At 34.1% G+C, this 18,919-nt stretch overlaps 1 protein-coding gene across 3 annotated transcripts in view; it reads left to right on the top strand.

Annotated features, from left to right (window-relative positions):
• Positions 1 to 18,919, top strand: part of LOC123260200 (single-minded homolog 2-like) — a gene marked incomplete in the record, with an annotated part of 186,593 nt that overhangs the window by 68,010 nt on the left and 99,664 nt on the right. The window contains 3 exon segments of one of the 3 annotated variants that reach the window (XM_044721206.1): positions 13,447 to 13,459; positions 16,114 to 16,484; positions 17,237 to 17,322. In XM_044721206.1, coding sequence (XP_044577141.1) covers positions 16,310 to 16,484; positions 17,237 to 17,322 — 261 coding nt within the window. 3 annotated transcript variants of the gene reach the window in all.

Raw genomic sequence — 18,919 nt, 5'->3', positions numbered from 1 at the left:
CTTTTGGACCATTCTTTGTGTCGTATCTCAGGATTCTGTCTGTGAAGTAGCTAGCCACTATCCTACGTAGATATCCTGGTACGTTTTCCTCTTCCAGGGCTTGCATAATGCAGTCCCAGTTGGCGGAGTTGAAGGCATTTTTGATGTCCAAAGTGGCCACCAGGCAGTACTTCTTCGCTCCACCGTTCCATCTGATCCCTTCGATTGCCTCCTTAGCCGTTGCAACAACCAGATTGATTGCGTCCAGGGTTGATCGTCCTTTCCGAAAACCATACTGGTTGTCTGCCAGGAGTGGATCGACAACTGCTTCTATTCTTTGGTGGATTATACGCTCAAATATCTTACCTGCCGTGTCTAACATATAAAGTGGTCGATAAGATGACGGTTCTTCTGGTGGCTTTTTCCCTTTTGGAAGTAGTACTAGTCGTTGCTGCTTCCACTTCCGAGGGAAAATCCCTTTCTTAAGGCATGTGTTGTAGACGTCCAGGAACAATGATGGCACTGCTTTTATAGTTGTTTTTAAAGCAATATTGGCGACCCCGTCCAATCCCGGCGCTTTATTGTTCCCTACACGATTACAAGTCTCCATCAGTTCTTCCTCCGTGACAGATGGAATGTCATCCATTTCATTCTGTGCTAATAGATAGTTAAACTCGCTTTGTTCGGGGAACAACGCGTTTACGATCTTCTGTAGGAGTTGAGGACACGTGGGTGATGGCATTAGTTGGTTTTTAAGATGGGTCATGACCACCTTATACGGCCTACCCCACAGATCTCTGTCCATCTCGTTGATGAGCTCCTTCCAGCATTTTCTTTTGCTATCTTTGATGGCTTTGTTCAAGGATCGACGGGCTTTTTTGTACTCTGCGACCAGCTCCGCAGAGTTAGGTCGTCGGTAGCCACGCTGAGATATTCTTCTCTTCTGATAACACTCTTTACGAAGGGCGCTGATGTGGTCGTTCCACCAGTGAACGGAAGGTCTTGTGTTCATGCCACGTCTACGAGACATACTGGCGTCACAAGCCTGAGTCACTCTTTTCATCAGGTCCTTGGTCTTCTCTTCTGCGCAGCCCGCGATAATCTGGTCACTATTGAGAGCTACTAACAATGCACTTGGGTCAAGAGTTTTTACCTTCCAACCAATGGTGTTAAGTTGCTTTTTAGGTCTTCTCGGGCTCTGGACGTTTGATATTTCCCAGAGAATCGCGTTGTGGTCGCTGGCTGTGTAGATATCCATCACCTTCCAGTGTGTGTGTGTGTGTGTGTGTTTTTTTTTTTGTGGGTAATCCTTTTTACGGATTCTAGGCATAGCTGTTTGGCCTGGATATGTGGCGACTCGACGCAGCGTCATACTAACTCGACACTAACGCCCCTACCCACTAAACCCTAAACCCCTTTTCCTTCTTTCCTCTAATCCCTCATGGAAACCGCCGTCAGGCATTACTTCGTGAAGGGAGGATCTAGCTACTGCTCTTCCTTCTGGTGGCTAAAGTGTTAACTATCTTCCTTCTATCTTCTGCTATTTGCTCTTTTTCTTTCGGTGGAACGCAAGTCTTTAAGGACTTCTGTTGCAAACGTGTTGGTAGCGTTCCAGGCAGCTTCTGATGACAACATTGCTTCTACTAGTGAATCTGGTTGCATTCTCTGGTTCAGGATCCTCTCCAGTTCTTCACGCTGTGGTTCGAAACGAGGACATACAAAGAAGACGTGCTCCGTGTCTTCAACAGCTCCTGGGCAGGACGGGCACTCCGAAGAGTCATCGTGCTTAAAGCGGTGTAGATACTCTCGAAAACACCCATGTCCCGACAACATCTGCGTAAGATAGTAATTGACCTCACCGTGATTCCGGTTAAGCCAAATGTCGACCCGAGGTATGAGACGGTGCGTCCACCTACCCTTCTCTGCAGCATCCCATTGTAGTTGCCATCGGCCTATGCTCTTCTGCCGTTCTTCAATTCTAAGTTCTTCCGGGCTCAGTGCAGTTGACCTTTTTCGTTGGTAAAGGGCCCGTCTTTCCTCTGCTAGAACTCTAAGAGGTAGGGTTCCAGCAATGACGCACACTGCTTCTTCTGATATAGTGCGGAAGGCACTAGCTACTCGTAGGGCACTCAGTCGGTATATTGGTCCAGCTTTTCTCCATGATTCTTGGGTTTCCAGTGCATCAGCCCAAATGGATATTCCGTAAGTGAGCACTGATGTGACTACTGATGACAATAGTAGCCTCCTGCTCTGCATTGGGCCTCCGATGTTAGGCATCAGCCGTGCGAGACTAGCCCTCACTACTGACGCTTTGGCACTGACATGTTCCACCTGCTGTTTGAAGTTGAGTAGTGCATCCAGCATCACTCCTAGATAACGGATAAATGGTTGTGATGTGATTTCTTGTTCTCCGACTCTCAACTTGATGGTTTCTACCGTTTTTCTGCTGGTGATGAGCACTGCCTCGGTTTTATGCTTGGCTAGTTGCAAGTTCATCATGTCCATCCACAAATTGACTCGTCTGAATGTAATATCAAATGCCATTTCTATCTCTTCGAGGTGCTTTGCGACAATCATGACAGCTACGTCATCCGCATATGCTACAAGTTTGACTCCCGTAGGCAATGCTTTTCTCAGGAGGCCATCATACATGATGTTCCATAGCAGAGGACCTAAGACTGATCCCTGTGGCACTCCTCCGGAGATTTCGTACACTTCCGTACCATTCGTCGTGTCATATTTCAGGAGCCTGTTCGTGAAGTAGCTCGCTACTATTCTGCGAAGGTATCCTGGTATGTTTTTTTCTTCTAGAGCCCGCATAACGCAGTCCCAGTTAGCGGAGTTGAAGGCATTCTTGATGTCCAAAGCAGTGTGTGTGTGTGTGTGTGTGTGTGTGTGTGTGTGTGTGTGTGTGTGTGTGTGTGTGTGTGTGTGTGTGTGTGAAAGTATGTGAACCGCTTATAACTTTCGAACGGCTTGACCGATTTCATCGCGGTTGATGCCATTCGAAAGGGCTTAACCAGACTTAGATTTTGAAAACTATTTGGACCGATTCAGATCAATAGATTTTGAGAAATCTTCAAAAAACTGAAAAAAAAAATTTTTTCAAATGTGGTTTTTTTGGAATAACTTTTAAACGGCTTGATGGTTCAACTCCAAAAACTAATCAGCTCTTAACCTTAAAAAACCACGTCGATCGCTACCAGTCCGGTCAAAATTGGTTGATTCGTTCGAGAGATGTCGTGAATGAAAGAAAACCGAAAAAAGTGTTTTTTCGGAATAACTCCGAAATTCCTAGCGCGATCAATTAAAAATTTAAGATTCTTTGTGAGGCTTAAAAAACTGCGTCGAATGCTGCCAACTGCGTGAAAATCGGTTTATTCATTCAAAAGTTATTGTGGTTTAAAAATTCAGAAAATAGTGTCTTATCAAATCTCTATCAGACTTTTGAGCTCGAAGAGCTCAAAAGCATAGGAAAGCAACCTCTTTGAGCTCGGAGAACTCAAAATAACTCATTAATTGTATTTTTGAGCTCGAAGAGCTCAAAAACATCATTGGTGTAATTTTAAGCGCCTAAGTATGGAATTAGCGGGAAGTTGCAGGGATGGCCTTCAGGGTCAACCGTTTTCCTAATTTTTTTATCATTTTTTATCAAATGGCATTCGCCGGACATAGCATGCCGCTAACAGCAGCCATTTTTATCTGAATCCATTCCCCTTTTCTTTCTTTCCCCTCGCCTACATCATATTAATCAATAAGGATCTTTTTTACGGTAGAGATGTAGGCTCAGTAGGCTCAATTTATGGTTCTAAAACGGTAATTTCGGCCTAACTTTGGTAAAAGCGGACAAAAATACCACTTGTAGGCTGAAATTACGGTTCTGATATACGCATCATCATAGTCAAAAAAATCTAAAATCATAATTTCAGCCTATAACTCCTCGAGTAGGTTGTGGAGGCTCAAAATATGTTTTTAATTTTGACTCGAGCCTTGGCCCAAGTCTGGTTCACCAAAGGAACAGCCAAGGCTCAGTTGCCCAAGTCTGGAACGCCAGGCCTGGCGTCCCAGTGTTGGCGCCAGCTTGGCCCCGTCGTTCAACTCTGGGGACTCCTACATGGTTACCCCCGCGATGGTGTCTGTATGTGTGTATGTATGTATGTATGTTAGGGTGGGTCAAAAAAATCTATTATTTTTTTTTTAACTTCTAATATTGAAAAGTTGGTTCTCAGGCACCTCTAGAAAATGCTCACCAAATTTGAGCTCTTAATATTGATAGGAAGCTTATGCTCATCACAGTTTTATATTTTTTGTTAGTCTCTTATAAAAAAGATCATATCTCACTATTGATCAATTTTTTAACTAAATCTTTATACATGTTTTTGTAGAAAATTGAATGATCTACAAAAAAGATTTGATATGTGTAAGTGACTACATTAACCATTTCAAAGATATCCGAGGTCAAAGTTCAAAAAATTTATCAAAAAAAAATTTTTTTTTTTAAATTTCCTACTACATTGGACAATTATAGTTGTCAAATGAATATGCCATAATTTTGTAGGAAATTTAACGCTCTACAAAAAAAAAAAAAGGTCGGATATGTTAAATTGATTACTGCAACCGTTTGAAAGATATTCGTAACCGAATCCCAATGCTATCTGATTTCAATCATTTTCTAATAACTTTTTCAAATATATCCATTAAATTCATGAACTCCGCCGTCCATCTTACGGCAGCAAATAAATATATTATTTTGTGTAATTAAGTTATTGGGATAGAGATTATTCTCTCACCGATGGATTTTCTGAAAGTACAGTTTTCGTGTGGATCATAACCCACTTGCTCGTTTGAAAAAATATTGAAAAAGACACAATGACTTTTTACACAATGAACAACGAATAATCGCTTAGTTTTTACATTCCGGAATTTCACAGTGAATATTATCTACATCTCCAAACGCAAAAAACTGAACGGCTTAGCTGATTTCATCACGGTTAGTGCCATTCGAAAGAGCTTGACTTAGATTTTGAATACAATTTGGACCGATTCGGACCGGTAGATTTTGAGAAATCTCAAAAAAACTACGAAAAAAAATTTTTTTTAATGTGGTTTTTTTGGAATAACTTTTAAACGGCTCTACCGATCGATTCCAAAAAATAATCAGCTCTTAACATAGAAAAAACCACGTCGATCGCTGCTAGTCCGGTCAAAATCGGTTGATTCGTACACGTGAGTTATCGTTGACGAAAGAAAACCGAAAAAAGTGTTTTTTTGGAATTACTCCGAAATTTCTTGTTCGATCAATTTAAACTTAAAGATTCTTTATAATGCTTAAAAAACTGCATCGTATCCCTTGTAGGAAAAAAATTATATGCAACGGGACCTGTTTTGGCACAATACTGGGTTGCCAAGACTCGGCCGAACAATACTGGCCCACGACTGGACCACTACTCAACTGACAAGTCTTGGTTGATCAGTCTTGAACTAAGAAGCTTTCCTGACTATTTTTACGATGATGTCCGTACGTCTGTATGTATTTATGTGTGTGTGTGTGAGTGTGTGTGTGTATGTGTGTGTGTGTGTATGTATGTTAACCTCTTATAGCTTCTGCTTTCGCCAAACTTAGATTTCTTGTAAGTTGGAACCGATTCGGATCAGTAGATTTCGAGAAATTGCAAAAAAAGTGAAAAAAAAAGTTGTTTTTTTTTTTCATTTTTTTTAAATATCTCCGAATTGGCTGAACTGATCGACCTCAAAAACTGATCAGCTCTTGACCATGAAAACCCGCATCGATCGCCACCTAGAGCGTCAGAATCGGTTGATGCGTTCGTGAGATATCGTTGTCGAAAAAAATCGAAAAAAGTGTTTTTTTTTGTAATCTCCGAAATTTTTCATCAGATCAATTTTTTTTGTTTGAAATTTTTTATAGAGCTCAAAAAACGACATCGATCGCCGCCAACCGCGTGGAAATCGGTTGATTTATTCAAAAGTTACAGCAGTTTGAAAATTAAAAAAATCGTGTTTCATCGAATTTTGATAAGACTTTTGAGCTCGAAGAGCTCAAAAGCATAGAAAAGCTATCTCTTTGAGCTTGGAGAGCTCCAAATAACACATAAATTGTATTGTTGAGCTCTAAGAGCTCAAAAACGTCATAAGTGCAATTTTAAGCGCCTAGATATGGAATTAGCGGGAAGTTGCAGGGATGGCCTTCAGGGTCAACCGTTTTTCTAATTTTTTTCAAAGGAACAAAATATAATCGATAGTTAAATAGTAAATAAAAAAAAAAGTAATTAAACCTGTTAACTGTTATTTCCATTCAGTATCTTCACGTTAACTAACAGGTCCCGAGTCGAAAAAATGAACTTACATAAGCTTACATCAATTGTTTTAGTATAGCACTTAAGTTCATTTAAGTTAATTTTTTCAACTCGGGGTATACCCGAGAAAAAATATTTATATATAATTATATATATTTATATATAAATTGGTTATATATGATTATATATAAAAAATGGCCAAATATAATCATATATAATTATATATAACTATATATAATTATATATAACAATATTTAATTATATATTTATTACATCTAATTAATTATTGGGTTAATTTTATGGATAGAGTATTTAATATAGTCCTACGCAATTCTCTGTAACCAATTAAAATGCAAAAAAAAATGTCTAGATATAATTTTACGACTATAACACCAGCGGTCACCCATCCAACTATTAACCCTGCTCAATGCTGCTTAACTTTGGTGATCTCCGTGCGTCTTGAAGTTTCTGTCTGCTGTGCTGCTGTCTTAGATGATAATGATTCTATGATCTACATAATGTATCATATGAGTTTATCATAAATATAATATAAAAATTGATTTTATAATATATTTGGATAGTCATAATTCATAATTTATTTATTTTACCGAATCTCATTATAATATGACACTTATTTAAATAATAAAATAGATAATGATTTTACTATTAGATAGTAGCAGAGCAGACCAAAAATTCTCATAGGAAATGTCACAAATTTTGTATTTCAGAATTATTTAAACGTAATTATAAACATCATTTTACACTTTTCGTGATTACCAAAAAAAAATTTTTTTTCGAAGAAAAAATTTTTATATTTGTTAATTATATATAAGTATATATAATTATATATACTTATATATAATTATATATACTTATATATAATTATATATACTTATATATAATTATATATGGGACTATATATAATCTTGCATAGCTGTATATTGCTCCATATAGAGTCATATATAATTATATATGATCTCATATACAATTCCATATATAATCATGTATGATTATATATAATTGTATATGGAACTATATATAATCCTGCATGGTTGTATTTTGCTCCATATAAGTTATATTTAATTGTATATAATTATATATGTGATTCCATATATAATTATATATGATTATATACAATTATATATGATTATATAGAAAAATTTTTTCTCGGGTATATATTCTTAAGAAAACCTTTTTGCTGGATCTCATTAGTTTAATCCCTTTCTCCCCTCTTTCAATCGATGACGTCTAGTGAGAAAATAAACCACGCCCGCACATCCAAGCTCCACCTTCTCTGTGCATCAAGGAGGGAGATCATTGATACTTCATAAAAAAACAATTTAATACATTTTCTTTGTTCTATTTTTTAAAACTTTGCTTTACTGACCTTCTTAATATTACCATGGGAACATCGTAATTTTTCTTAAAGTTCCTAATTAAAGAAGTCTTTACTTCAAAATTATTTGAGTTGACTAATATATTATAAATATACACTTTCGCAAGGATTGATTCATTTCAAGTTAGATTTCTTAATCAGTGGTTTTTTTAACCTGTAACAATTTGTAAACCAACAGCTGCTCTTTACATAACAATTACCAACACAAAATCAAAATGAGAAAAGTGGGGGAGCTACTATTACTTTTGCTATGCCATACCAGTTTCCGTACCGTAAGAATACGTATTTTTACTGTAAGAATACTCGCTCAATAATATTTTGTATTTTCGAAAAAAAAATACTTTTTTTAATTTCCCGCTAAGAAAATTTAAAATTTTTAAAAATTGGAAAGTTATTAGTTTTACCCCGTTTTTCGAAAATCGAGTTTTCATCAGATCTCGACGTTTCGAGGTCCTAGGAAGCTTCCCTGATTATTCCCGCGATGGTGTCTGTATGTCCTACGAAAAAAAATTTTTTTAAATGTGGTTTTTTTGAATAACTTTTAAACGGCTCTACCGATCAATTCCGAAAACTAATCAGCTCTTAACATAAAAAAACCACGTCGATTGCCGCTAAGCTGGTCAAAATCGGTTGATTCGTTCGTGAGATCGTTGACGAAAAAATTAGGAAAACGGTTGACCCTGAAGCCATCCCTGCATTTTCCCGCTGATTCCGTTAATACCTGGGCGCTTAAACTTGCACCTACGAGGTTTTAAAGCTCTTCGAGCTAAAAAATACGATCTATGTGTTGTTTTGAGCTCTCCGAGCTCAAAAAGATACCTTTTATATGCTTTTGAGCTCAAAAGTCTGATAAAAGTTTCATAGAACACTATTTTTTGAATTTTCAAACAGCAATAACTTTTGAATGAATGAACCGATTTTTACGCGGTTGACGGCATTCGACGCAGTTTTTTAAGCCTCATAAGGAACCCTTAAGTTTTAATTGGTTAAACTAGAAATTTCGGAGTAATTCCGAAAAAAACACTTTTTTCGGTTTTCTTTCGTTCACGATATCTCTCGAACGAATCAACCGATTTTGACCGGATTGGCAGCGATCGACGTGGTTTTTTCAAGGTTAAGAGCTGATTAGTCTTTGGAATCGATCGGTAGAACCGTTCAAAAGTTATTCCAAAAAAAACCACTTTAAAAAAAATTTTTTCTTAATTTTTGAGAGTTCTCAAAATTTCTCAAAATCTATCGATCCCAATCAGTTCAAATTGACAGGAAATTTAAGTTTGGCCAAGCCTTTTCGAATGGCACCAACCGTGATGAAATCGGTTTAACCGTTCAAAAGTTATGAGGTTTACATACTCACACACACACACACACACACACACACACACACACACACACACACACCCTCGCGGGAATAGTCAGGGATGATTCCTAGGACCTCAAAACTTTGAGATCTTCGAAAAAGGGGTAAAACCAATAACTTCCTGATTTTTAAAAATTTCAATTTTCTTAGCGGGAAGTTAAAAAAATGTTTTTTTCGAATTACACCAAAATTTCCGATCCGATCAATTTATGTTTAAAAGTATATCATAGAATTTGGAAAACTGCGTCGATTGCTGCCAACTGCGTGAAAATCGGTCGATTTGTTCGTGAGTTATCGTTGTCGAAAGAAAACCGCAAAAAAGTGTTTTTTCGACATTACTCCGAAATTCCTAGTTCGATCAATTCGAACTCATTCGATACTTCATGAAGCTCAAAATTACACGAAAATTATATTTTTGAGCTCGAAGAGCAAAAGTGCAATTTTAAGCGCGTAAGTGTGAAACTAGCGGGAAATTGCAGGGATGGCCTTTAGGGTCAACCGTTTTTCTAATTTTTGTTCACTGAAACTTCCGAAAGTGAAAATGAAAATGTTTCTGTAAGAGGTACCCATACGAAGAACGGTGATCGGCCGATCATTAGGCTATGATAGCTGTTCGATCCTCGAGCATCGGTTGAGGATCAGAATCTGTATAGAAGCAAGACTCGCTGAGCATCGGATGTTAACATCAGCCCGAGACTGCCAATTGAGCATCGGCCGAGGATAGTAACCGAGCATAGGCCGAGAATAGTTATCGAGCATCAGTCAAGGACAGTAACCGAGCATCAGCCGATCATAGTATACAAGGATTATTCTATTGTAGCTGTCGAGGATCGGCCTATCATAGTAATTTAAAATAAGTTAAAATAAAATTTCCAAAATAATTACATAATACAAATATTTACAGAAGAAAGTATATATTTTAGAACAATAGAAATATAAAAATTAAATAGAACAAGTTTTTGAATCTTAGATAATATTATCATAGTATGTAGTAGTAAAATAGCTATTATAATAATAGTAGTAATAATCGTTATAATCATAATAGTAGTAATAATAGTTAGAATGATAATGGTGATAGTAATGAAAAATTTTCTTAAACTTTATAATTTACGCCCGTTTTCGCTTACTGCCATCGCTGTCCCCAAAGTTTGCCAAAAATGACCTAACGCTCGATCTCAAATTTTTAGTTTGGTCCGAGTCACCGAATTTTTTTTGTATAATATCTGAAATTTATAATATGTCTTGTAAGTAAATAAATACATCGTGGGACAAATGCCAAAAGAGCGTATAAAAAAAGTTTTTTTTTTTTGTCATTTAAATGAAAATCGTTGAAAACGTCAAGATCAACATAAAATATATTTTTTTTTAATTACTAACATCAAAAAAGTATTAAAAATTTTTTAAAGTATTAAAAATTTTTTATCTTATTAAAAAACATTGGCAAAAAGCTCTAAGAGTAAAGCTAGATCAAAATGATACTGAAGAATATGAAAATCAACTGTAGCATAAAATTACACAATGGATTCATGCAAAATAAGATGGCACAAATAATTTATACACCGTTTTGTCATTTGTCACGCGTAATATTACAGAGTTTGAAAACATAATTAAATAAAACTAACCTGATAAACAAACATATGTTTTAGTTGCACTAAAATTTAGTTTGCCCTCACCACGAATCATACGACCAGCTCCAGAGTAGAACTGTTGCACTTCTGGAGTAATAACTTCAGACAGTGTCTTTCGAATGCAAGTATTAACATCTTTCTCACCATAAGTTAATACTTCAAATAAGTTTTTTAAATCACTCTTTTCATTTTCATTATCTAATTTATCATCAAATTTCTTAAAGTTTTCAAGGTTATCAAAAGGAAATATTTCTTTATAAATTTCTCTGGCTTCACTCAATGTCTTGTTAGGAGCCTTACTTGATGCAGAATTCATGATAACTTGTGTTTTTATATTGCCGCCTTGCTTCTGTATTTCATATAGAAGACTGAACTTCATTTTATCTAGCTTTTTAGACATTTCAGTGAATTTTAATTCAATATATTCATTCAATATATATTTAGATAAACCTGAAATTATAACCAATAGAATATCAGTAAACATTGTAAATAGATGATGTGATAAATTTTCAATAATCCAGTATACCCAAAAAGTATCAAAGTAAACAAAATTACAAAATTTATAGAACATTTTAAGAAAAATACCTAAGATTAATCAACTTATGAACATAAAGTTAGCCGACATCTAAAAATTTTTATAATTTTTTTTATTAAAAAAATTATTACAAAAAAATTTAAAAAAAATTTTTCATTTGTAAAAAAGTTCAAAAACTATAAGTGCAATTATTTTAAATTAAAATATTTTTAGTTCTAATTTAATAAAATAAGCAAAATAAAAAAATCAAAAATGTCGGCTAACGTCATGACAATAATCAACTTGTCTAATTTAATACATTATAAATTTAAATAACAAACAATAAGTAAAGAAATAAAATCAAAAACTAATGATTAACACTTACCACAATTGCTACAAGCACCATCGTATGTCATGTCTGCATTTATCTCAGGTAATCTTTTGGACCCATCTGAAGAATAAATACCATAATTAAATAAATTTTAATAAACAAATTAGAAATTAAAATAATAATAATAAAAATTAGTGTACTTTTAAGTTTTTCTGACTTGTTACTGAGAGCAGCTCGAGAAAAATTACTATTTTCAAATAATGACGAAGACACTGAGTCAGTATCATTAAGATAGTCGTTCAAAACCTGAGATGTAGCACTGGCTACCTGAGATGTACCACTGGCTAGATCTACATTAAACCAAAATTTTAATCAATTATGACATATTTTTAAATTTTTTTAAAAATAAATTCAAAACTGTATATTAACGTTTCCAAGACAAACACGTTTGATTTAATTTAATGAATTGAAAACGATAAATATTAATAGGTAAACAAAAAAATTATTATCAAATAACATTCGATTAATCAATAATTATCTGGGTTTACTGCGTTCTCTTCGGCAATACTTTTATTATTACTATCACTATTATCAGTATCTGTTTCATTAGAAATAATAACCTCACTTTCTGCCGGGTATATAGACTGATTACTATCATCAACACAATCACTAAAACTACTTTCATTATCACTAACAAATGCACCGTAATTATTTTCTTTATTTACAACACTATTTACAATTGTTTCAATGCTTAAATTATTATGATCATGATCATTATCAATTAACAATGAGGGTGTATTAGGCGGTTGAGATCTATTATCCATGTACTTTTTTAATGCCCGATGTTTTTTTACACCGTCAGACATGATTTTAGAAACTGAAAAATTATTTTTAATAACAACGATAAATTTATTTTCTATTATAATAAAATAAAAAATTAAAATTAAAAATTTAATTATAATATATATATATATATATATATATATATATATATATATATATATATATATATATATATATATATATATATATATATATATATATGTAGTAAGAAATGATTATATTCTGTTTGATGAAAAGTTTATACAGGTAAATAATGCGTAAAAACAGATGATGTGATATTTAGTGCGCATGTGCAAAAAACAATTTATCATATGATCGTCCGAGAATCGGCTGATGATCGTATATTATTGCTATGAATATTTGGGCGGCCGATGGTGAGCCGGCCATAGGCTGATAATAGAGCACCGACGCTCGATCGAGCATTGGGAGCTGAGCCTCGGATGATTGTAGATTTTTTTTGAGCATCGGTGACTTCGTATGGGTACGATTGGGTAAACTCTGCGATCTTCTATAGCTGATGACGATCCATCGTACAGCTAATATAATTTCACTATGCAGATACTCACATCAGCAACAGTTGCCTGTAAATAAATGAACCTTATAGTCAAATAACTGAATTGTTCTGACAAAACAATATTTGAGAATATATTCATTCTGACAATATTTTTCTCTCCGTGAATGTAGCTGGCATTCTATGAACTTGTAATGTGTGTCTGCAACACTGTAAAAATAAAATCAATGCTACTATTAACATGCTCCACCGATATTATAATGATGTGATTATATTGAAGAGTTCCTAATCCTGAAGCATTATATCTACGCCTGTAAAAATATCCGTGGAGCGTGCTAATAGACATACCTAAATAAAATATACAACGGTAGAACGCTACGACACGACTAACAAAGGATATAGTTAAGCCATGTGACATGTGAAGGGTTAGAAAAAAATTTCTTCATTAAAAAATAAAAAATTTAACAAGATTTTATTCTTTATCTGAAAGAATTTCAACTTCCCTTTCTTGACTCAGAAATATTGAACCATAGTATATTACACACCTATAGGGAAATAAAATAAGAAATGTCTCATATCAAATACGGTAAGCAGTATTCCATGCAGTTTTTTCAATTCTATGATATACTTTGAACACAAACTGATCGAACCGAAAATCTTAAAGAAATTTGAAAAATTCACTTTTTCCGAATTGTTTCGAGAACGATAACTCACGAACCAATCAACCGATTTTCACGTTCTTGATGGCGATCAACGTGGTTTTTTGGGCTCTAATAATTATTCTATTTCATCAAAAACGATCCAAAAAGAAATGTCGAAGTTATGTGAAAAAAACACTTTTTTCAAAATTTTTCGTTTTCGATAACTCTTGAACGAATCAACCAATTTTGACGGGGCTGGTGGCAATCGACGTGCTTTTTTCAAACGTAAGAGCGGATTAGTTTTCGGAATGGATCGGTCGATCCGTGTAGAAGTAATTAAAAAAAACGATTTTTTGAAAATTTTATTTTTGAGATTTCTCAAAACCTAGCGAACCGAATAAATTCAAATTTTTACAAAATTTAATGGCAATGATACTCTTTTGGTCGCCACCTATTTCGATCCGATCGGCCGAGCCGTTCAAAAGTTATGAGGTTTACATACACACACACACACACACACACACACACACACATACGGCCGCACGGACACCATCACGGGAAGAGTCAGGGAAGCTTCCTGTGACCTTTAAACGTCGAGATCTGATGAAAACCCGATTTTCGAAAAACGGGGTAAAACCAATAACTTCCCGATTTTTGAAAATTTTCAATTTTCTTAGCGGGAAGTTAAAAATATTTAAACCAAAAGAACATTATAGTCTTCAATATTTTGTTCTTGAATTAATAAACTTATTATTTTTAATTCAAGAAATGATTACAGAATTTGAATAAAGTAAATAACTATTTCATTGAAAAGCAACTTATTTTTAAAATGAAATAAACATTTTTTCGTCCAAAACTACAAGACTTTCTGAAATTAAGAAATGGTATTCACCGCTGAAGAAGAGTATGTTTATCTCAAGAACATTGATATTATTAGCTGAATAATATAAATTTTTTTATAAATTAAAAATAACGAAAAAAAAAAAAATATCGACTATAGGGCTCAAACCTCGCTGCTTGGGCTGGACCAGGCCGAGTACAACAATACAAGCCTCTCAGCCATTGCACGCTTTTTATGAGGATGATGTATTTATTGCTATATTAATAGTACCTGCTTTTGGTGGCTTTCTAAAGGCGCTGCGGTCTAATTGTCTAAAGCCAAGAACTTTGATATTCTTGAAAGAAGCTATTTGGCTTTGGAGCAAATAAAATCTCAAGGCAAAAATTTGAAGACTGGAATGAAACTGCAAATGTAATATTTTATTTTAAATTAGAACTGATTTAAATAAGAACATAATATTATTCAATCAAGATTTTGGTCATCTTCCGATAAAAGTTTTTAAGTCAAGAATATTGTTCTTGAGTCAAGATTGTTTTCTTTTCTGCGTAATTTTTTTTTTTAATTTTTTGGGGGCAAAATGGGGTACCTCCTGGAAAAGTGAAAAAAAAATTTATTGTCCGAAAATGAAATATTGTTAAAAATAATATTTTCTTATCGATTATTCTACGAAAGAACCCAGACAGGTGAACAAATCGCTCAGAGAAGAAAAATTGTTAATTGAAGCAATATACTCTCAATAAAAATTGAGGTAGCAAAAAAAATTTTTTTTTGCCCTCCGAGCGGAAAGTGGCAACTTTCGTCCCGCTGCGCTAAACAAAGTTGCCGCTTTCCGCCTTCGTCGAGCAAAAAAATAGTATACACTCCACGGGAAGTAAATAAGAAAGCCTCAGATCACATGTTTGTCAACCTCGGCTTCGCCTCGGCCGACAATTACATGTGATCTGAGACATTTCTTACTTTACTTCTCTAGGTGTGTAATATACTATTTAATATAACCTGCAATGAAAATGCGAGTTTCAATGCGACTGTTGCCAGGCAGGAATCAATCTTCCCGGCGGGCAGAAAATGATGATTTTCTACCCGCGAGATGAAGTTGCAGCTTTATTTTCAATCCTATCAGAGTATCTTTTGTTTATTTTATACCTTTATAATTGTCATTCTAACCGTTCACTGTACTGACATATTATAATTCTGTCACTAAGAAATAAACCATTACTTTCTTGAAACGTAGTTTTTAATTTTCTCAATAAGTTTTACAATAAAATGATATTTTCGCTGTTCGTCTGAAGCTATCTAGTTCTGGTTGGCTCCAGACATTGAAACTAGCATCTTTAATGCAACTTATATGAAAAATATAATGTGTGACGCGGGATGAAACACGATTTCAGACCGAGTGATGCCAGAAATCGTTTTGTTTTCATATAAATTTTTTCCGTGGGAAATAGATGTGTCAGTTTGAAATTAAGTTATTGTCAATTATCTAAAATAAATCAAAGTTAATTTCTGAAAAAAATTTAAGAAAATCTACACTAACGATTTTAATACGATTTCGCAACCCATAAAAATCCCAGCCAGCAATATGATGTCTTATGACGTCCTAAAGATCAGTTTAACCTGGTAACCGAATCTTAAAGAGGTCATATTGTTAGCTGGAATATGACTTCTACATTTAAAGGGCTTAAGTTCAAATGTAATTGATTTGATAAGGAGCAATCCATTTAACTTTTTATTTTTTATCTTTACCTTTATATTTTTCAGATGATTTCTTCATCGTTAATTTTTCGATTTTTAAGTATATTTATGAAGACCAATTAAATCAATACATCAAGACAAAACTACCTGAATATAAATCAACGTCAACGTCAGAATAATAATAGAATATTCAAAACACTACCAAGAACAATAAAGAAAAAAACTCAATCTGTTTCAAAAAGGATAAAGTTATTTCTGCATAATGAAAGAAAAAAGTAAAAATGCGGCAAGGTCGCGCCGAGAAAAAGAGAATACAGAATTTCAAGAACTTGCTAAATTATTACCACTTCCAGCAGCGACAACTTCACAATTGGATAAAGCAAGTGTAATTCGATTAACAACAAGTTACTTGAAGATGAGAGCAGTGTTTCCAAATGGTTAGTTGAATTTTATTATAAAAATAATTGTCATATTTTCATTAGATTTCTTTAATCTATCAAAATATTCACAAAGAACCTATTGATTGACGTTTTCAGGGTTTTTAAAAATTTTTTTTTTTAACGACAATCAGATACATGACACTTTGGTAAAGGGCAAATAGTATCGGATGAGATGGTTGTGATTGCGCACTTGATGTATTGTTAGCCCCCACGCTTTGTAAGCAAAGCATGAGGGTTGTTGTTATATTACAATAGCTGTTCTTTCAATTCCCTCGTAGTTGTCGTTCTTCTTGAGCCTTTGCTCAATTGAATTTCAAGTGGTCGCATCCCTCTAGAATACATCAACGACGCGTCTGTATTCTCGCACGAGAAAATTGGAGGTTGTTATTTTACTCACTCATTTGTTTTTATTTTCGTTTTCTTTTTCTATCCTTCATATTTTTTGTTTCTCACCTTAAGAAGTCTTCTATTCTTTTTTACGGCTAATTTTTCTTTATTTTTATTCTTTCAACTCTTTACTTATACGCATTGTCAATTCGTCTTCTGCTTTCTCTTTTATCGCAGACTTAATTTAACGCCTCTTTGACAAACACTCAGAACAATTCGGTTTGCTGTGAAAATTCGTAGAAACCAAAACTATGTCACTAGTGGCCACCTTAAATTTATTCTAACTTAAAGCATTAACAAGTACTCAAAATGATATATTATCGTATAAGAAGATGTTAGTAATATTTTTTTTTTTTTTACAGGTTTAGGGAATGAATGGGGAGCTTCTACTACTATGAATGACTCACGTGATGGAGTAATCAAAGAATTAGGTTCTTACTTATTGCAGGTAATGTAATATACTTAATTAAATTATGAGAAACATAATTTTTTTGATTAACAATTATTTTTTTTCTTTTCATTGACCCATTATGTATATATAAATTAAAGTTTTTCATGCCTAGTGGTCAAGTGACTAGTGAACCTTATTCAAGCCAAGCGATGGACATTCCATCTGCACTATTGGTCGAGAGACATTCTCTCTTTGCATTAGTTCTATGGGGTCCATCGAACTTGAATACTAGTAAAGCTGGAAGTTTCGTGGTATCTGTTCGAGTTGTAAAGATGTTAAGCAAATGAAAGAAACTACATGAGAGCAAAGATAAACTTTGAAAAAATAAATGGGGTGGTTTACCAAGCCAGGAATCGAACCTGGATCTCCCGAACTAATGCAAAGAGAGAATGTCTCTCGACCAATAGTGCAGATGGAATGTCCATCGCTTGGCTTGAATAAGGTTCACTAGTCACTTGACCAGTAGGCATGAAAAACTTTAATTTATATATACATAATGGGTCAATGAAAAGAAAAAAAATAATTGTTAATTTGTAATAGCGTCTCAATAATTACTACAATACCATCATAGTACGTAGTTTAGGTGGGGAGAATAAAAAGAAGGGAAAAGTAAGTAAAGTATCGAGAGTATAAGAACCCGAGTCGAAATTTTTTTTCGCTTAAAACCCATTTTAACCTAGGATAGTCTAATTTAGGGTGAAACAGAATGAAATAGGTTTTAAGAAATAAGGAACTGCATTGATACTAAACCCCGTTTCACTCTGGTAACGTCTACTTAAGTCCGTTTTCAGACGAGTTAGGTTGAAGAAGGTTCTTAATAAAACTCTGTTTCACTCTTTTAGCGCCTAGCTGGGATTGCACGATGTATACGATTTTTTGTTTCTCAGACGAAAAAGTGTCAGGCAGGGTTTTATTAAAACCTATTTCAACCTAGTTCAACCTTAATAGCCTAAACTGGTTATATTGATAGTAAAAAAAAATAAAAAATTATCATTTAACTGTTGGTTACTTCATGTTATTATTTGCATGACTGTTAAGGTAATGATAACTATTAGTAATGTTAATTTATAATTATACAAGAATAATGATATCGAAATGAAGACAGAAGAAACGACGAAGAAAACACAAATTTCCGTTGAAAAAAACTCCGCTTTACTGGGATTCGAAATCAGAGACCTCAACGATTACAGAAGCAAGAATGGATCCCTCTGCTACTCGAAGACTAATCATACAGTGCAAAATATTTGCTTTCCATTTAAGCTAACAACTGACAAAATTAAAAATTAGGGACCTCATGTGGAGTTAAATATTATTATTATTTCTTATGTCATGGTCCAATATTACTGTGATTATTATTATTAATTTTACAACGTGTTGTTAACACAGAAGTGCTTAAAAAATTTCATCGCGAAAATTGCCTAAATTTTTAACTTCTCCACGCTAAGAAAATTGAAAATTTTTTCAAAAGTTTGGGAAGTTATTGGTTTTACCCCGTTTTCGAAAATCAAGTTTTCAACGGATTGCTTGAAGTTTTTGAGGTCCGAGGAAACTTCTCCGCGATTGTTTCCGCGATGATGTCCCGTTTGTCTGTATG

Source organism: Cotesia glomerata, linkage group LG2 (genome assembly GCF_020080835.1).
Source record: "Cotesia glomerata isolate CgM1 linkage group LG2, MPM_Cglom_v2.3, whole genome shotgun sequence".
Lineage (NCBI taxonomy): Eukaryota > Metazoa > Arthropoda > Insecta > Hymenoptera > Braconidae > Cotesia > Cotesia glomerata.
Note: the sequence above shows the minus strand (reverse complement) of the source record. Positions and strands in the feature narration are given on the sequence as shown.